At 48.8% G+C, this 18,280-nt stretch overlaps 1 protein-coding gene across 1 annotated transcript in view; it reads left to right on the top strand.

Annotated features, from left to right (window-relative positions):
• Window positions 1–18,280, top strand: part of MAMDC4 (MAM domain containing 4) — a 498,376-nt gene that overhangs the window by 32,210 nt on the left and 447,886 nt on the right. Inside the window, exon 4 of the mRNA XM_069609267.1 lies at window positions 15,260–15,385. Coding sequence (XP_069465368.1) covers window positions 15,260–15,385 — 126 coding nt within the window. The remainder of the gene's footprint in view (window positions 1–15,259; window positions 15,386–18,280) is intronic.

The following is an 18,280-nucleotide window of genomic DNA, read 5'->3' as shown; positions in this document are numbered from 1 at the left end:
GTCCTGCCCCAAAGTGTCAGTGGGAGTGTCTTCCAGCGTGCGATCTTGTCTTGGAGAGACTTTAACACCTCTTCATAGTTGTCTCGGAATACCTCCAGTGGGTCCAGTGACAGTTGGATGCCAAGATATCGTACCCTCGAGGATTTCCACTCAAGTCCGAAGTCGTCGGCGAATTGCCTCGTGTCCCTGGTCAGTGGGAAGACGACTGATTTTGAGTGATTGATTTTCAGTCCGGAGGAAGCCCCGAATTTGATGACTTCCCTCATGACCGGGTTCAGGTTGGCCTCAGGATCTCTTATAAATAGTGCAACGTCGTCGGCATATAGGGATACAATAAGTTTGTGTGGGCCGATAGTGAGCCCCATTTGTTGGCGAAGTTCCCGCAGGTTGGAAGCTAGTGGCTCCATTACCAGAGCGAAGATTAGCGCCGACAGGGGGCATCCTTGCCTCGTGCCGCGCTGTAGGTTTATTGCTGCTGATTTTGCTTTGCCCACTATGATGGTGGCCTGTGGGTTGGTGTACAGGAGAGAGACCAGTTTGATAAAGCGGGCTCCCAGCCCCATTCTGGTGAGGACCATGAACATGAACGGCCACTCCACGGAGTCAAATGCTTTTTCTGCATCAAGTAGGACCGCTATTGCCTGGTCCGTGGGGTCTAGTGCCTCTATGATTCCAAACATTCTCCGGATGCCGAAGGTCGTATTGCGGCCGGGTATGAAACCAGCTTGGTCAGCTAGCACTAGGGCGGGCATCAGGGGCATCAGTCTATTCGCCAGAATCTTAGCAAGGATTTTATTGTCCAGATTGAGCAGGGAAATCGGGCGATAAGATGCACAATTGTCTGGGGGCTTTCCTGATTTGTGCAAAAGGACGACGTTGGCCACACGGGAAGATGGAGGTAGGGTTCCAAGCTCTAGCGCTTCCTCATACACTGCTGCCAGCAGTGGAGCCAGGGGTTCTGCAAAGGCCTTATAGAATTCTCCCGTTAGACCATCCGGGCCTGGAGCTTTGGAGGGCGGTAGTGCCTTTATGGTTTCTTTGATCTCTTCTTGTGAGATTAGCTCGTTCAGAGGTTCCCGTAGGTGATGTTCGGCCCAGTAGAGCTCAGTGCCTTCCAGGTATTCCAGGGGGAGGTGCGAGTCTTTCGGCAGCTTGGCACTGTAAAGGTCTTCGTAGAATGTGCCGAATTCCTCCGCTATCTCTTCGTCAGTGTGGACCACTACCCCTTGGCTGGTTCTGATCTCTTCGATTTGGGACTGTTTGTTGTCAGCTTTGATTAGATTTGCCAGTAAGGCACCTGGTTTCTGGCCCTCGCCATATTGGCGGATTTGGTTGGGGCGTTGGAGAAATTTCGCTTCGCGCTCCGCCGTGTCGTTGAATTTCTGCAATTCCGTCCTCAATGTCGCTGCAGCTCCAGGGTCATCGTTGTTCACGTTCTGGGTTTCGAGCTGTTTTAGTTTTTTTTCACAGCTTGCGAGCTCGCCCCTGATGAGTTTGAGAATGCCGTTTTCTTTGGCGAGGCAGACACCTCTGATAAAACATTTAAAGGATTCCCAAATCATGCTTGCTGAAGGGACTGAGCCCAGGTTAGCTTGTAGAAACACGTCTATCTCTTCTCTTAATTCTGAGGCAAAAACCTCGTCCTGTAGTGATCCCTGCTTGAAGCGCCAGCGTTGTAGCGGCGGGGTGGGGCTGGCTGGCTGAAGCTTGAGGAAGATTGGTGAGTGGTCTGAGAGTGTTCTCGGGTGGATGAGGCACTGGCCACATATCAGAGTGCTGTTGGTTGAGGTGAAAAAATAGTCGATTCGGGAGCTTGTGTTATGGACTGTAGAGTGAAAGGTGTATTCACGTCTTTCGCCATTGGAGATTCGCCATGTGTCGTGTAGGTCAAATGCCTTGCAGATTTCCATTATTTGATTAGCAGCTTTCGAAATTGGTTGATGTGTAGCTGATGATCTGTCCCTCGCAGGGTCCATAACTGTGTTCATGTCTCCGCCCCACACGACCGTGGTGGGGCCAAGCGCGGAGAGCTGTGTCATCACCCAGCTGAAGTTGTTATGGTTATCCACATTCGGGGCATATGAGTTGACAAAGGTCACTTTCTGACCGGCGGTGATGCCATTCACCAGAAGTGCTCTGCCTTCCTCGTCTTTTGCAGTGTGTAGTAGCCGGAAGCTGAGCCGCCTGTGTATGAGGATTGCAACGCCCCTCGAGTATGTGGAGTAAGACGAGAAGTATCTATGACAGCCCCAGCTTTTGGCCCACTGGCGGCCACTCGTCGGTGTGAAATGTGTCTCTTGAATCATTGCCACGTCTACCTCATGTCGTCTGAGATAGTGTAGGATTTTCCTAGATTTAGCTGGGATGTTACCCCCTCTGATGTTCCATGTTAGGACGTTGAACGGGGCGGCTTTGCATTTATTTCAGGGCCCATGTCCAGATCAACGGGCAGCTGCGTTCTGGTTGAGCGAGAGCCGCTGACCGGGTCCGTGTGTAGCGGCTGGGGGTCACAGTGCAACGGAGAGGACGGCGTCTGGTAGGGGGCAGGCAGCGTGCAGGACAAACAGGAATTGACGGCGCTGGATTTCTCTATCAACTTTGTAATACTCGAACTTCGGGCAATCCCCAACTGGCCCATAACGTAGTTCTCCCAAGGGTGGGCAACCACGAACATGCTCACCGGGAGGTTCCAACTTACCCCACCCAAAACAAACTCGGCCTTAGGAGTCGCCATGCCGGTACGCGGGAATCACTCCTCGGCAGGCAGACCCCACTCAGGCTAACAATAACTTAACGGTAGCTGCGCTGGGGGTGCCTGGGGCCTCCCAAGTGTCCCAGCCCCGACTTATGCCGCTGTATTTGATCCGGCCCACTCAGTTTAGCTGTGTCGGGTCTTGTGCTCCACTGCATCCACCTGTTTAAGGAGGGTTCCTGGGGATTCTATCCCTTTGCGGTCTGGGGCGAGCTTGATTCTGATCCGGGAGTCCCAGGCGGTCGAGGAACAGATTTGCCTCCTCTGGGGTTTGGAAAAAGTGGACCTTTCCCTCGTGCTGGACTCTTAAGCGTGCTGGGTAGAGCATAGAATATGGCAGTTGGCTGTTGCGGAGCCTCTGTTTAACGCTTGTAAATGTTCTCCTTTGTGTTTGGACTGCCGGGGAGAAATCGGGGTAAAAATGGATTTTGTCTCCATCATGACTCAGATCGCCTTTCTCCCTGGCGAGCCGGAGAAGGGAGTCACGGTCTCTGTAGTTCAGCAGCTTCGCTATTATGGGTCTCGGAGGGGCCCCTGGTGCTGGTCTTGTTGCAGGAATCCTGTGGGCTCTCTCGATTATGAATAAGCGAGAAAGGGCCTCGCGGCCGAACAACGTAATGCATAAGGTTTCCACGAAGTCTTCCATTTTCCCCTGCATTTGATGTTCTCTCACCCCGACTATCCGGAGGTTATTCCTCCTCGACCGACCTTCGAGGTCCTCGCACTTGGCGGCTGTTAGTTTCATTTGTGATTCCAGCTGTAGTACTCTGTTTGTAAGGGTTTCCGAGCTGTCGTCGAGATTTGACACCCTCTGCTCCACCTCGGTTAGGCGTTCGGCCTGGGAGTCCATGCGGTGTTGCATCAGATCGACTTTGGACGCGAGGCCGTCCATTTTGTTACTCAGGCTGCCGATCCCTGCTTTTAGGTCGAGGAGGATTTCTTTAATTTGAAAGGGGTTTTCTGTCGTTCCCTCCTGGTGGGGGCATTCCGACGGTGCCGCCTGGTCCTCGGGTTGGTGGGGGGCTCTGGGGGTCAGACCGCTCTCAAAGTTTAGCTTCCTCTGCGATTTGTCGCTTTTCCCCATCTTGGCTGCCGGTGGTGAGGTCGAGGCCGGGTTGCACTGATAGCGCGGCCCTCCTGGAGGAATTCCGTGGGAGGCTGATATAGGATGTTCGCTGTGAGCTGGGGGGTTGGCTGTGTAGATGCTGCGCTGGCCCTTGACGAGAGATGTTTACAGTGGTTTTCTTGGTTCAGGGGGCTCGGAGTATAGGGCAGTGTGATGGTTTGTGACAGAGGGGTTCAGGTCGTCCGTGAGTTGGGAGGTGCCGCTTGGTCGGCTCTGCCGCTGCTGGTACGGCGGTCACCCGGTCCCAGAGGCGGAAGAAGGGGGGGGACAACGCTGTTACCCCACCGCTCCTTACCTGCCAGGGCCCCGGGCCGACACCTCTGGCCGACGCCGCCTGGTCTCCGCCCGGTGGGTGTGGGCGGTTCTTGTTGTGCGGCTGGGTGCCGGATCTGCAGGAGCCTGTCTCACGTCTGACTCTTCCGCTCCGGCGATGGCTTCTGGCGGGGGGATGAAGGCGAACAGGGACCCTCGCCGGTTCTCTCTGGCCGCTGTCGACTCCTTGCCAGGATATTGGCCCCCCCGTCTCGTGGGCGGCCCGGGGGGGTGCGTCAGAGTCTGCAGTGGGGAGGCTCAGCCTGTGGAGCACGGGGCCTAGTGGTCGACCCCGCGATTCACGGCAGCCGGGCCTCTCGGGCCGCGTCTCGGGTTGAGAGCTCCGATTTCGCTCGAAACTTCGAGGTGGCGCCGCCGGGGACTTCAGGAGTTCATGTACCGGGAAACAGGGGGGCAGTGGCGCTCGGATCCGTAGGATTAGCCAGGATTGATGCGGGGCTGCGAGGGAGCTCTGACCTAAGCGGCCATCTTGGATGGCCCTCTAGCGCCCTCTTTTTAAATGTTTTTTTATTTTTGCAGGAGAAGCCAGAAAGTAAGGTGGGGAGGGAAATGAGGGAAGGGGCACCAACCACACATATGGAGGGGCAGGTGGATAGGGGAAGGTGTTCCGCGTGTCCTAAATATAAGGTAGAGGGCAGTGTTTCTCATGCTCCTTGATTACAGCTTCAAAAGCACTTCCTAGATGAGCTGAAAAATGCAGATCTGAACTGTTCGCAATGCATGGTCCGGTTCGTGAAGTGTGGATGCATTTGCAGACACGTCATCATGCCGCACATAAGCGCGTGGTCACGTGACACTGTCTGAAAATTCTGCAATGACGTCAGACGTACGCAAACCTCAGCAAACAGAAAAACAGTGGAAAAAGTGTATAGAAGTGTTTAAAATGATGCTAGAACATGGGGAATGGCAGGGTTTTAAGGTGAAACTTTCTAAATTGGAGAATAATGTTGCTATATTCGTGTAAGCATGATATTAGTAAGTTGTAGCAAATTAGGGTGCACTGGTAAATATCCATGAAATTCACTGAAAAAATGTTGTTAAAGGGACGTTATGGTTAAGTTGCACTAACAGAAACCTATGAAATTCAATGAAAAAACGTTGTTAAAGGTACATTATGGTTAAGAGTAAAACCAAAAGTCCACAGAAATTTGTCAGTTATGGTAAGCTAAGCAACCATAACTCGCGCCACCACTGTACACTACAAAGACAAACACCCAGTACATGAAAGATGAATTGTCACTTGGAAATACCCCATTTTCCTCCAGGATTGTCTTATTAGGATGCTAACTTTTTGGCCCATCCACAGCATTTATACATGTTCATTCTGCAAACAAAATTGTTCCTCAAAGAAAACTTTCAGTTTCTAAACTCAATACACCTATCGTCTTAACCGCATTCACTCCAATTAAGTACACACGCCTTGAGAAAGACCCAGGAGGTTTGAAACACGTGTTGGCTGGAACTTTCAATAAAATATCTGTTATAAACACAGCTATTGGGATTCGGCCACCAGGGGGCGCACGGATGAGTCTCCTCTCCGTGTGAGCTCCGCAACTGAGGTCCGGGAAGTGGCTGTGAGCCCCCACTTTGTGACCCCCCCCCAAGGTTGATTGCGGAGCCAAAGACGTCGGAAGGTGTCCCCCTCACCTGGGAAAAAACCCGTGGAAAATCGGAGGACATTTCGCTGGGAAATCAATGTACACGTTCTGAGGCCCCGGACGTGCGCACCTACAATCCGAAACTATACACTCGTGGCAGCACGAACAATCGAGGCGGAGGCTGAAATGCGCGGCGGTCCCTGCACGGAACTTGGCCTTGGGAGAGGGACCCGCTGCAGGCTTTTGCTCTGCGCGGCGAGGAGCGCCTTCCTGGACCCCGTTCGTCTTCCTGCCCATTTGTCGAGGACGGATTTCTCGGGCTGGCGCCTGCATCCGTGCAGGTGACGGCGCGGGTGGGACCTCGTCGAGTCTCCCTCGGTGGATGAAGGTAGGCGGCCGCCCCTCCTCTCTCCTCCACGGGCTTCAGCCAAGTACGAGATTGCCTCGCGCCACGTTGGGAAGCCCAGAAGGCCCACAATCGGGCAGCCGGTGCATCGGAGCTCCCTCCCCTTTCCCATTCCTGATGAAGGCTGCGCGGCAGGCGCGGCGTGAGAGTTCCTCCCATTTCCACGGTGCCGAGGCCCAGTGAACGCAGAGACGGCCCCGAAAGAAGTGCCCACGCATCCAAAGGAACGCTCACCCCCCCTCCTGGAGTGCTTGCACGCCACAGCTGCGTGCTCGGGGGTCAGGGGAGAGGAAAAGGAGAGTGGGTGAAACCTACTCACGGCATAGAGCAGCATACGGTTTGAAAAGGGATAGACCACAGCAGGCGCAACGTGGTGGGTTCCCCAGTACATTCGGAATACATCTGATGCACACCCCACATGTGAAGTGGCTCAGCTAACGGCTGTTCCTGGAGCGAACCGCATAATACCTACTAGCTACCACCACCCAGGAAGTATTTAGACATGCAGGAAGGCCACCCGGGCTGAGGGTAAGGCCCCCATGACAGGGGCGTGTGCCTCCTCAGGTAAATCACCCACTATCGAAGGAACACTTTGCACTCCAGAATCAAAGGATCTATAACGTACGCAGGCCGCCTGCAATCAAAAACGGTGAAAAGTCTACTTCTTGAGGACGGAGACTGTGGTCTGAACATCGCCACGGAGAACCTACTGGTGAGTCCTCCGGCATAAGCTATAATGTTGCGGTTACTATGTAGCAGGGGGCACTAGCGGATCTTCCCTGGGCAACGAAAGACTGAGGGTTGGGCCCCTGTTTGACAGGGCGTGTGCCCTCCTCAGACCCTACACACAACTCCAAGCTTGCCGGATCAAAGAACGCGATCCCAGCTCTCTGCCCGGAGTGGCCCTTTCAAGTGGGTAATAGCTGTGGTCGCCGTGTCCTGCTCACGATCTGCTGTCCCTCTCCCTGGAAGTAAAAGGAATCAAGTGGTCCATGTGAACACGAGGAGCATTCCCTGTTGCGGAGGCTTTTTGGTGTACCTTACCCTACGCCACGATTGGCCGCCGTGGGACAAAATATCGCTAGCACAAGCGCAATATTGTCCAAAGACCATACTCGCGCCATTACTTCCCAAAACCCAGCTGAGATCCACCTTCCATGGACCCTAAGAGTAAACTGGCGAGATACAAGTTTACTCCGACCTCTAGACCTCCAAGGCCCTTCATCGAGTCCGAAAAGTCAATGGCAGGGTCTGAGGCTGCCGCGACCAAGGCGGACGTCGCCGACCTACTTACTGAGCTGAAAGGCATGAGAGCGGATATCGGTAGCAAAATAAATAAGATCACGCAAAGGATGGATAAAATGGACGACAGGCTGGAACAGGTCGAATATAATCAGACATCCCTGAACACTCTAGAGGCACAACTGGATCACCGCATTGCGGAAATAGAACATAGAGAAGAGGAGATGCGTCTCAAGGTCGATGACCTCGAAAACAGGGAGCGTCGAAACAACATTCGTGTCTTTGGTGTGCCCGAGAGAGAGGGCGAAACCGAACTTGATCTAAAACAAACACTACACACCATTCTGAAGCTCCTCTTCAAGGACGACTCAGTAGACAAACCTAGAATTGACCGTATTCACAGAGCGGGAGGCAGACCTGGAGGCCCAAGATCGGTGCTAGCTCGTTTTCACAATTATGCTGACAGAGCACGAATCTTGGAAAAGGCCAGAAACATCCCTCAACTTTTATTAGAAGACTCCAATATTTCACTCTACCAGGACTTATCATCTCTCACGTTGGCTATGAGGAAAAAGTGCTCCCCGATCTCGAAGATGCTAAAAGAAAAGGGCGTCAGATACCGTTGGGGCTATCCGTTCTCTCTCACCTTCGAGTGAGAAGGCTCGCCAATGAGACTTGTCTCGGAAAAAGACGTCGCTGACTGTATAACGGACCTGATAGGCCCCCAGGGGGAAGATCCCCCCCTTGATGACTTGAAAAGAGTGGAGGGCGAATGGAAAACCAAGGGTCCGCGGCAGAGAAGGATTCAAGGATCCAGGAAATTCCAGAGGATGAACAACTCCCAGGACATGGAGCATTGACTTGAGCCTAGAGTGTCTTGTCATGCCACATACTCCAAATAATGATGGGACAATGGCTTGGCGGAAGCTAGGCACTAGATCGTCACCCGACGCTGGTTGAACTAACCCAGTTCACTTAAAGGGGCAATAATCCTCGACATATGCCATTGGTAAATTCGATTCGAGGGTCAGAACACATATCCGAATGTTTAATTCTATTCATACAGGTATCAAAATTGGACTACTATGCGTGGGTTGCCTGATAGACTTATGTGGTGAGGCAGACATTGGTCCGATGCTTAAAGTGGAGGTCAGAAGTTGTATTAACAAATTGGTTTTACGGTATTATGGAATTGCTTTTGTGGGGATCGGCACTCCTATTTATGACTTGTTGATGTTGATATATGAGCAAAAAGTTTGGGGCTCACAGTTATATATGCTTTTATTATGATAGGAGCGCTTGTTTTGCGGTCTCCACTGGTGGTCCGAGTTCGATTGGGTGATGTTAACCCGGGCGGGCCGGGCGCCGAATGCATGGGGGTTAGGGGTGGGAGGGGAAGGGGGGATGAGCGGGAGACACATTATTTGTTATAATCCAGACCTGGGGGGCGCAATGACACGAGATGGGTACATAAAGGGGCATTGTACGTCCTGGGCAGGTTGGCCTTTGATCCATACAGGGCTAACTAAAACCCACTTCATAGAAAATGAACCACATATTGCAATACTAGTCATGACACGGGCTGCGAAGCAGACGAACCGGCCGCTTACAAACTCATCCAAAACTTAGGATGGCACCTACATTCTGTAAAGACACGTTACGCATTTGCACACTTAATGTCAAAGGTTTGAACTCTCCCATGAAGAGATCTATGGTGGCCAGGGAATTCAAGAGATCGAATATAGATATTTTGTTCCTCCAGGAAACGAGATATCGAAAGGGTGAGGAGAGAATGATTCCATCACGGGAGGTCGGTCCCGTTCATTGGAGCTCTGGTATTCTAAAAAAGGCAGGAGTGGGGATCCTGATTCGCAAAAGCCTTCAGTCCACAATTCTTGACACATGGATGGATAGGGAGGGGAGGGCTCTCATAGTCGTTGGAAACATACGGGGCACAATAGTCACACTCGCCACGCTCTATGCACCTAACCAAGGGCAAAATAGGTTTCTCCACAAAATCACTGAGAAGGTTTTTGGCATGGCCAAGGGTCACACGGTCCTCGGTGGGGATTTTAATACCTGGATGGATAGTTCAATGGACAGACAGACCAAGGCCGATGCAGTAGATCCACCCAGCACTCGGAATGAAGCAGACATTAAATTAACCCTTGACCTTTATGGCCTCGTTGATAGCTGGCGTCATTTGCATCCGACGGAAAGAGGCTTTACTTTCCACTCCCTCCCCCATTGACACACTTACGCGCATCGATTACATTTTCCTCTCTGATGGCCTCCTCCGCATGATGCAGGTGGCCACTATATACCCCTCTGCGTGGACTGATCACGATATGGTTATGGTGGATATACTCTGGAATGAACTGGCCCCCCGGAACTCTAAATGGAGATGTAACGATTCCTTATGGGCAGACTCGGTCTTCAGGGAAACCTTGGAAACCGAGATCGAGCAATTCTTTGTTACTAATGACACAGGGGACGTAGGGAAGGCGTCAGTGTGGGAGGCTGCCAAGGCTACCTGGAGGGGGATTCTCATGCGGGAAGGTGCCTGCAAAAAAAGAGAGCGTGCCTTGATAGAGAAAGGCATTAGGGAAAGGCTTGGTACGGCTCAGGGCCTCGCACAGTCCTCTCCATCTGAGAGACCCAGGTATATAGCTGAAGCTAAACAACTCAGAGAAGAGCTGAAAATACTAATTGCGGGTAAGACAGCCCAGACCCTACAATACCTCAAACAAAAATACTATGAGAAGGGCGACAAGGCCGATGCCCTGCTGGCGGCTCGTCTCCGTGCACAGAAAGCAGAGAGGTGGGTTGACCTAATCGAGAGGACAGATGGCACTCTCACGGACACGACGGTGACCTCCCCCGAGGACATACAGGAAGCATTTGCCTACTTCTACGAAGATCTATATATGTGCGACCCCCCCCCAGTGGGCAGTATAGACACATACCTTAAGGAGGCGCAGACCCCCACACTCACGACCACGGAGGCCAACTCCCTTGATATGCCAGTCACAGAGGAGGAGGTTGCAGAAGATATCAAGAGGTTGAAAACGGGGAAGGCCCATGGGGATGACGGATTCACCCCTGGTTTCTATAAAACATTCTCCACCCTCATTTCCCCCTTTCTGGCATCCCTGTTTAACTCTATGTTTGACACAGGCCAAGCACCTCCGTCCTTCTCTCAAGCCCTCCTTGCTGTTATTCCGAAGGGAGGTCATGACCAAAAATATTGCAGTTCTTATCGCCCCATCTCTCTCCTCAACATCGACGCTAAGGTATATGCCAGAGTCATTGCGGCTCGGCTTGAAACACATCTCCCTAGGTTAATACACTCTGACCAAGTTGGCTTTGTTCTTGGAAGACAGGGCGCGGACACAATGAGGAAAACACTTCATTTACTTCATGAAGCACAAGTAATGGGAGACTTTTGTCGTTAGATGCCGGGAAGGCTTTCGACAGGGTGTCATGGAGCTTTTTGGAAAGGGTATTGGTATCGAACGGGCTTGGACCGAAACTTCGCTGCGCCATTAAAGCGCTATACAGTTCCCCCACGACATCAGTGATGGTGAACAGAGGCTATTCTCGTTGGTTTCCCCTTGAAAGGGGGACGAGGCAGGGCTGCCCATTGTCAGCGATTTTATTTGTATTGTCACTTGAGCCGCTGGCGCAAAAATTAAGACACGACAGTAGGGTAAAAGGCATCACAGTAGGCGATCGGGAATACAAACTGGGCCTATATGCTGATGATATTTTATTGCACCTAACTGACCCCTTAGACTCGGTCCCGGCCGCGCTCGGTATAATTGAAGAATACGGTGAGTTGGCTGGCCTAAAAATTAATACAGGGAAATCTGTCCTCCTCCCGATCGACAAAAGTAGAGATTCCGAGGTCAAACGCTTTGCCCCCCTAGGAGTGAAAGTCAGTCTCACCACACTCCGATACTTGGGCATTAACGTCACTCGTGACTTGGGATCCCTATATGAAGCCAACTTCCCTCCATTGTCACTTACCCTGCAAAAAGATATACAAAGGTGGTCCAAGCTCACCATCTCCTGGCTAGGTCGGTTAAATGCTATCAAAATGGTCTTTCTCCCTAAGATATTATACCTCTTTCAAATGCTTCCCATCAAAATGCCCCTGGAATATTTTACAGACACGAGAAAATTGTTACTAGCCTTCCTGTGGCGCGGTCAAAAGCCCAGAATCCCGAGATCCCTGCTCCAGCTTCGTAAAGACAATGCAGGGGTGGGCCTTCCAGACTTAGAGACATATTACAGGGCGGCTCAACTTAGGGTCCTTGTCCCTCATTTCAGACAGTGGTTAGAGCCACAATGGATAGCGCTAGATAACTATCACCTCCGTCCCTTTATTTTATGCGAATGGCTATGGGTCCCTGGGCCCCAATTACGTAACAGCGTTAAATCTCACCCCATTATAGGTACGATATGGTCAATATGGAAACCAGGCAGGAAAATGGTGGGGGTTATGACATGGCCCTCTCCTCTGGGTCATCTTTGGTCCCCAGGGATCCGGGACGCAATCCCTGAACCGGGTAGTTATGAAACCTGGTACCAAGCGGGGTTAGAGAGGGCAGGCCAACTATGGCGCAATGGCGCTTTTATAACCATTCAAGAGCTCCAGGAGGCGCTCGGCATAGGCACGCTCTCGGTCTTCCTGTATTTGAGACTCAAGGGGGTAACGACAAGAACGATATGGAGAGAACAATTACAGAGGGATCTCACCCCATTTGAAAGGATCCTTGACTCATGCACGGGCTCCAGGGGTCTGATAAGTGCAATGTACCTGGCACTGATTGAGGTCGATATTACACCCTCACTGGCGCTCAAGAGCAGATGGGAATCAGATATGGGCAGGCAAATCTCTCAAAAATGATGGCTACAAATATGCAGACGAACGGCGAAGTCATCCATATCTTGTCAGTATAAATTACATGCCGTCAAGTTACTGTATAGATGGCAGTATGATCCAGTTCAGCTCGCCAAAATGTACCAGGGGGTAAGCCCCTACTGCTGGAGGGGCTGCGGGATGCGGGCTGATTACTGGCATATGTGGTGGGGATGTGCATTGGTTCAGACCTACTGGTCAGAGGTCCTTAGCTGGATCAAGGATCTAGATGATGATGTAAGGGAGGGGCTCCCGCTGTTCATCCTATTTGGCCTGACTGAGACAGAGGATAAGGTCGTGAAAGCACCCAAAATGGTGCATGGTCTGTTGCTGGCCGCACGTGCCTGCCTCACTATGGTATGGAAAAGATCCACGCTCCCCACCAAAACTGAATGGCTGGGGGTTGCCCTCAGCATCTACAGAATGGAATGCCTGACTGCTGCTTTACACGGGGATCCTACTGTTGTTGAGAACGCCTGGTCTGAATTCCGTGCCAAATATATACTGTGAAGTGATTGTGTGCAATACACTGTTGAGTTTCGTGTCAATTTCGTTAATGACAGACGGTGTCCGCTCTGCCGGTGCATTGGGGCATGTTGTCACTATCTGCCCGAAGTCATGAGTTTAAGGTTGGTTCGCTGGTATTGTTTATTCCTGTTTTTCCTCCCAGGTCAGATATTTCAAGAGGGGGTAGGGGGGTGGGGTAGGAAAAAAAAAAAGAAGGGTGGGTCTTGTTGACGTTATTGGTTGAATATGTGACTCTCAGAGAATCTACAGGCATTGCATGAGAATATTATTTGCTATCATCGTTCTCTCTTTTTTTTGGCTCAGAGATGTTATCTGCATGTACATGGCTGTCGAACCTTTACAAAACCAATAAAATTTGAATTAAAAAAAAAAAAAATAAACACAGCTATTACCCAGGGTGAATCCTTTGACAATACATATGAATTTTGCACTCTTCAGTTGGTTACGGTATACCAGAGGGACTGGCGTTCACACAACGAGGTCACCGTTCAAGTTCCCATGGCCCAATGAACCCTCATCCAGTACACAGTCGGAGGACTCAGCCAAGGGCAAGTTAGAACTGTCATTTATCACACAAACAGATATGGATCATACAGGACATTGGGAATCTTGTGAAATCACTGCTCCTTAGCAGTGTGCTGGGCAATTTTATTCAGTCACTGCGTCACAACATGGGGCTCTTCCCCAAAAACCTACGAGGGTACAGGATTGGGTAGTTGGGGTGGTAGTGCCAATGGATGGCACCTTTAGAGATTATTCTATTAGCCCTCACATGTCAGGTGACGTGCCTGACATTCCCCAAAAACAATCTATTACATTGTTGCAGGGTCACAGGATTACCATTGGCCCTTGCCCTCTGCCATCCACCCCTGCATTTGTGTTCCCTGATTGGCTGGAGCTGATCTCCCCAGGCCTGGGAACCAGCTCTTTTATTAGCACTCAGTGCACCTTCTCAAGGTGATGAGAAAGACTATGTGTTCCCAATGTAACCGTCAATATTGCCACTTTTTCCACAGGGTTGCAACATTGTTAAAGAATCAATGTTTCATTGTGTGTCTGTCGCTGGGAACTGCTCATCTTCCCAACACGGTTGAATGACCATTGTCTGGATCGGCCGCACCACGTGGTTGAGGACAGCGAAATCGAGCTCTCTGGTCTGCAATTTGTGAGGATTTATACTTGCATCTTGCAGGTTGCTCCTTGACTCCGATGGCCAGGAATGTTATGCTCATCGCTGACCTGGGCTGTGAGCCCTGACCTGCTGCATTGGGCAGCCTAACTCTGCTTTGCCTTGCCTCTCGTCCCGAGGCCCATGGCCTCATGAAACCTCACTACAGTTATACTATGATTTCTATATATTTATAACGTGCTATGTTTCCTATAGGTTAGTAGTATTTGGCTCTTCTAGGCACCTTATATGACCGTTTAGTTCTATAGGGTTAGTTGCAATAAGAGTCTGCAAGCTTGCTCTGCATCACTTCTTTGCCTTGCGTTCTGCAGTCCTGCATTTCGCTAGTGAGAAAAATAATGAAGGCTTTCGACAGTATGTATATGTATCTGTCCTCTATCTGCAGAACTGTGTAAGCATGTTCTTCGCGTGTGCACGTGTGTGTCCATGTAACTTCGTGCATTGGTGTGAGTTTGCTTCATGACTAACATTGCTATGTCCTGATGTCACTCATGACGTCAGCACAATGGATTTTCGTCATTAGTCAATCTGATCCAGTGAGGTGTTTGTATCCATGATCAGAGTGATGTCACCTGTTTGCATATGTGGATGTAATTGGCCCTCCTTGGGGCTGTCTAAACTGTGAATTGCATCTTGAGTTCTTGACCCTTCGGCCTGTCATGTTCATATGGGTGACGAGGGGCATTCCAGAGACCCTCTCTTCACTTTATTCACCTTAACAACCCAGTGCCATTGTGAATAACGTTCTATCCCCAGTTTTACTGTCACGATTAAGGACAGAAGGGCACTGTGCCTCTTGAACCCCATCACAGGCAGCAGGGTACCTGTACTAGCTCTATCTTTGATCAGCGCAGTTGACTACACATTATAGTGGCCTACCACTCTCCAACTAGACTCTAGTTTGCAGGATATATTAGTTAACATGAATTCAAAATCTTTTAAATGATCAGAGAATACTTCATGATTTCAATGTGCTGCAGAATTTCATAGATTTCGTAGCGGAACGTTCTAAGTAAATCACACACAGAATTCCCTGAAACCGTGCTCAGAGTTATTTTAAATGTGATGCAGAATTTTAAAATGTGTACCAAACTCACATCAAAAGAAATGACAGAACCTGGCCTTAACCCTCACCTTCCTCACATGTATGATTATCTATAGGTTGGTATATGGCTGCAGAGACCCACAGGGGAAAGAACCCCGCCACTGCCAGCCTGAGGTCCCCAATATTGCGAGATGCAGCGGCAACCTGTGAAGTAAGAATCCATTACCACATGTGGGATGGAGGTAAGTGTACATACAATGAACTATTAAGTGGCAAAAAATGTCTTTTTCATTATTTATATCAAACCTAGGGTTACAGGGTGTATTATAAAACTTTGGTGGGTTTCCAATGGGGTCAAAAAGATTCAGGTTCCATGGGATCATGTTATCCTGTTGGGGTTGGGTTTGTGAGCTCATCAAACATATTCAAAATACAGCCATAAGCCCATAAAGTGCACCTCATTTATGGCATGCAGATGTCTGTGTATTTTACTCTTTGGGAGGGGTACTTGCATCCATTCTATGTTTTAAAAACAACATTGCTGTGCATGTGAATTGTAGTCCTGGGTTGCCCATTAGTTGGATGTAGGTCCCATAAAACAGAAGATTGTGAATTCGAAAATCAAGTATTATTTATTGCAATCCCAAAACCGAAACCTGGTCGAATTTGTTCTGGAATCGTCATTATTTGATCCTTCTAGACTTCCTCTTGGTGGTTAATATATGGTCACCCTAGAGGCCCTTCAGATGCGCCACTTGAGGTTGTATTGCATTTTTTTGTGCCAATTTTAATCTTACTCCTGCCTTTGACAGGATGCATGTCTATTGCTCAGAAAAAAAACTGCTCACATTGTTTTTGCTTGTTTTTCTTCTTGAATTTGGGACCACAAAATGAGTGGGAAGAAACCTCTACCTCAACCAACATTGTCTGACCTCAAACCATCATCTACATTTTGGTGATAAAATTCGAGAAAAAAAAGAATACATATAATTCAAACAGTTTTTGGTCGAGCAATAGTGCCTTTTGTTACATCTTTCTAGCTGTAGATGGGCCACTGACGAGAGCTACAGTTATTTTTTTTAAATTACGGCTAACCAACCACTTATCATATTATCTTTGCTAAGAGCAGTCATTTGAAATTGTTAGTTGGATTAAGTAACATTACTATTTTATTTTTGTAACGGCTTTTATTATTCATGAGTTTTACATTTATTGTTTTAAAATAACAAATAAGTGTCCTTTTTAGGATATAATAGGGAAAGTGGTATTAGCAATTAATCGTTCCTTTTATTATGCAAAGCTTTTATTAATTGATTCAAAACATAGGAAACATGCAAAAAAAGAAAACTTGTGAATGTTACTTTGTTTTCCTGTATGATTCATGCATACATGCATTTGTATTTAATTGAATAGCAAGGAAAGCTTCAACGAAAACTGTGCATATAATCACGCATCAGCATTTCTGTGACTGGGTGCTTTGCAGTTAGGGGTGTACCAAGCTTTGAGTGAGTATTCGCCCAAACTGCAGTTGAAAACTTTTCTTGCTATTTAAATCCTACCAAATCCCTTGTCTCCTCATTTGTAAGAACCAATATGCAGTGCAGATTGCAAAAGAGAATGGAATCAAGCATTGTCTGACACATTGACAATTCATTATCAGACTACGGTGCATATGCTTGTGTATTGGAGAGATGGGGTGGTGAGGATGAGTGAGAGGTAGGTGAGCATAATTTCGTCCTATTGGAAATTCCTATGGAGAAACCTGAATCATTCACAACAGGTAGTGGAGAGCAGTAGGGATGAGGTGGTCAGGTATATGTTTTCCCTACCCAAGAGGCCTCTCAGAGGATTTATATGTTGGGAAATCTCTGTGGTTCCCCTCTGGTCTAATCTGCTAGCGAGCGTACAGAGAAACAGGTGTGAGGATGTATGCGACAAGGATGTTTGTCAATCAAAAGATTTCCCAACAGGTGGACTGCCTCTTCTAGGGTGTGGGTGAGTCTGATCCATGTCAGGCAGTGGAAGAGGCTGCCGATATTTCTCAGTCCATATTAGCCTCTTTTGAGAATGTATTTATTGGGAAATCATTGAAATAACATTACAGGGCACTCTGCCGCAACAGGAAAGGTATGAAAGATGAGAGCACTTTGATGTGTGGACAGAGAAAGAGAAAGACTGAACTGCCAGTGTTGTGAGATAGCGGATGAAGAGTGAGAGACAAAGAAAATTCCATTAAGCCTTGCATCCTTTAGTGGTGTGAGAAGGAGCTGGGTGAAAAGATACATCAGACAGGTGAGTTTCTTTTGTCTTCTTTATTTAATAACTTATCTATGCCCCACTGGCCTCCTTCAAGTCAGCTCTTTTTCTATTAACGTGTGCTTCTAAGGATGCACATTCTAATGGAAGATGCATCTTGTTACCATTCTGCCTGAAGTGCTCTACATTCTAGTGTTCCAGGTTCAGATGTTACATAGTGCAGAATGTTACATATCTCCCTTCTTTACAGATTATTCTCACAACAGAATACCCTTAATTCACATGAATTTGAAATAGACAAAGTTAACTATATGCACTGACACAACCTATTTACAGGTGGAGTTATTTACAATTGGACTGCAGTCAAAGCTAACATGGGGAAGGTAATAACACTATACTACAAGTGGTAATCATCAAACCTTGTTGTCCACATATCCCCTCAGCTCCTTCAGTGGTGGAGACAGAAACCACTCCACATATTCCCTCAAGTAAGATAGCTTGCAACATTCTCTTATTGGCCGACCTGTATCTTTACTGCTAGATGTAGTACTAAACATCGTCCGTTTTATTATTCCTTTTCCGTTGGTCGACCCGACAGCAACACACTCTATTTTTGTTCAAAACATTACCATCAGAAGTTCTGACAGCACCATGCAGCACCTTTCTGACCAATTTACCACACCTTTTTCCTCCCTTGAGGCAGTTTAATACACACTTCATCACTCTCTACAAACTCCCTCTCTTTCACAGCTTACCGGACATCAAAACAATCTTATTCTGTAATTGTTTCTTACTAATGTTTTTTCTAATGTTCTGTAAATCCACGCATCTCACCCCTGCTCTACTAAGCCAACGAGGACAAACCTTTGTATTGGGCTTCC

This window comes from Ambystoma mexicanum, chromosome 8 (genome assembly GCF_040938575.1).
Source record: "Ambystoma mexicanum isolate Mex_15411 chromosome 8, UKY_AmexF1_1, whole genome shotgun sequence".
NCBI classification, from domain to species: domain Eukaryota; kingdom Metazoa; phylum Chordata; class Amphibia; order Caudata; family Ambystomatidae; genus Ambystoma; species Ambystoma mexicanum.
The sequence above is the reverse complement of the archived record's forward strand: the minus strand, read 5'-3'. Positions and strand labels throughout refer to the sequence as shown.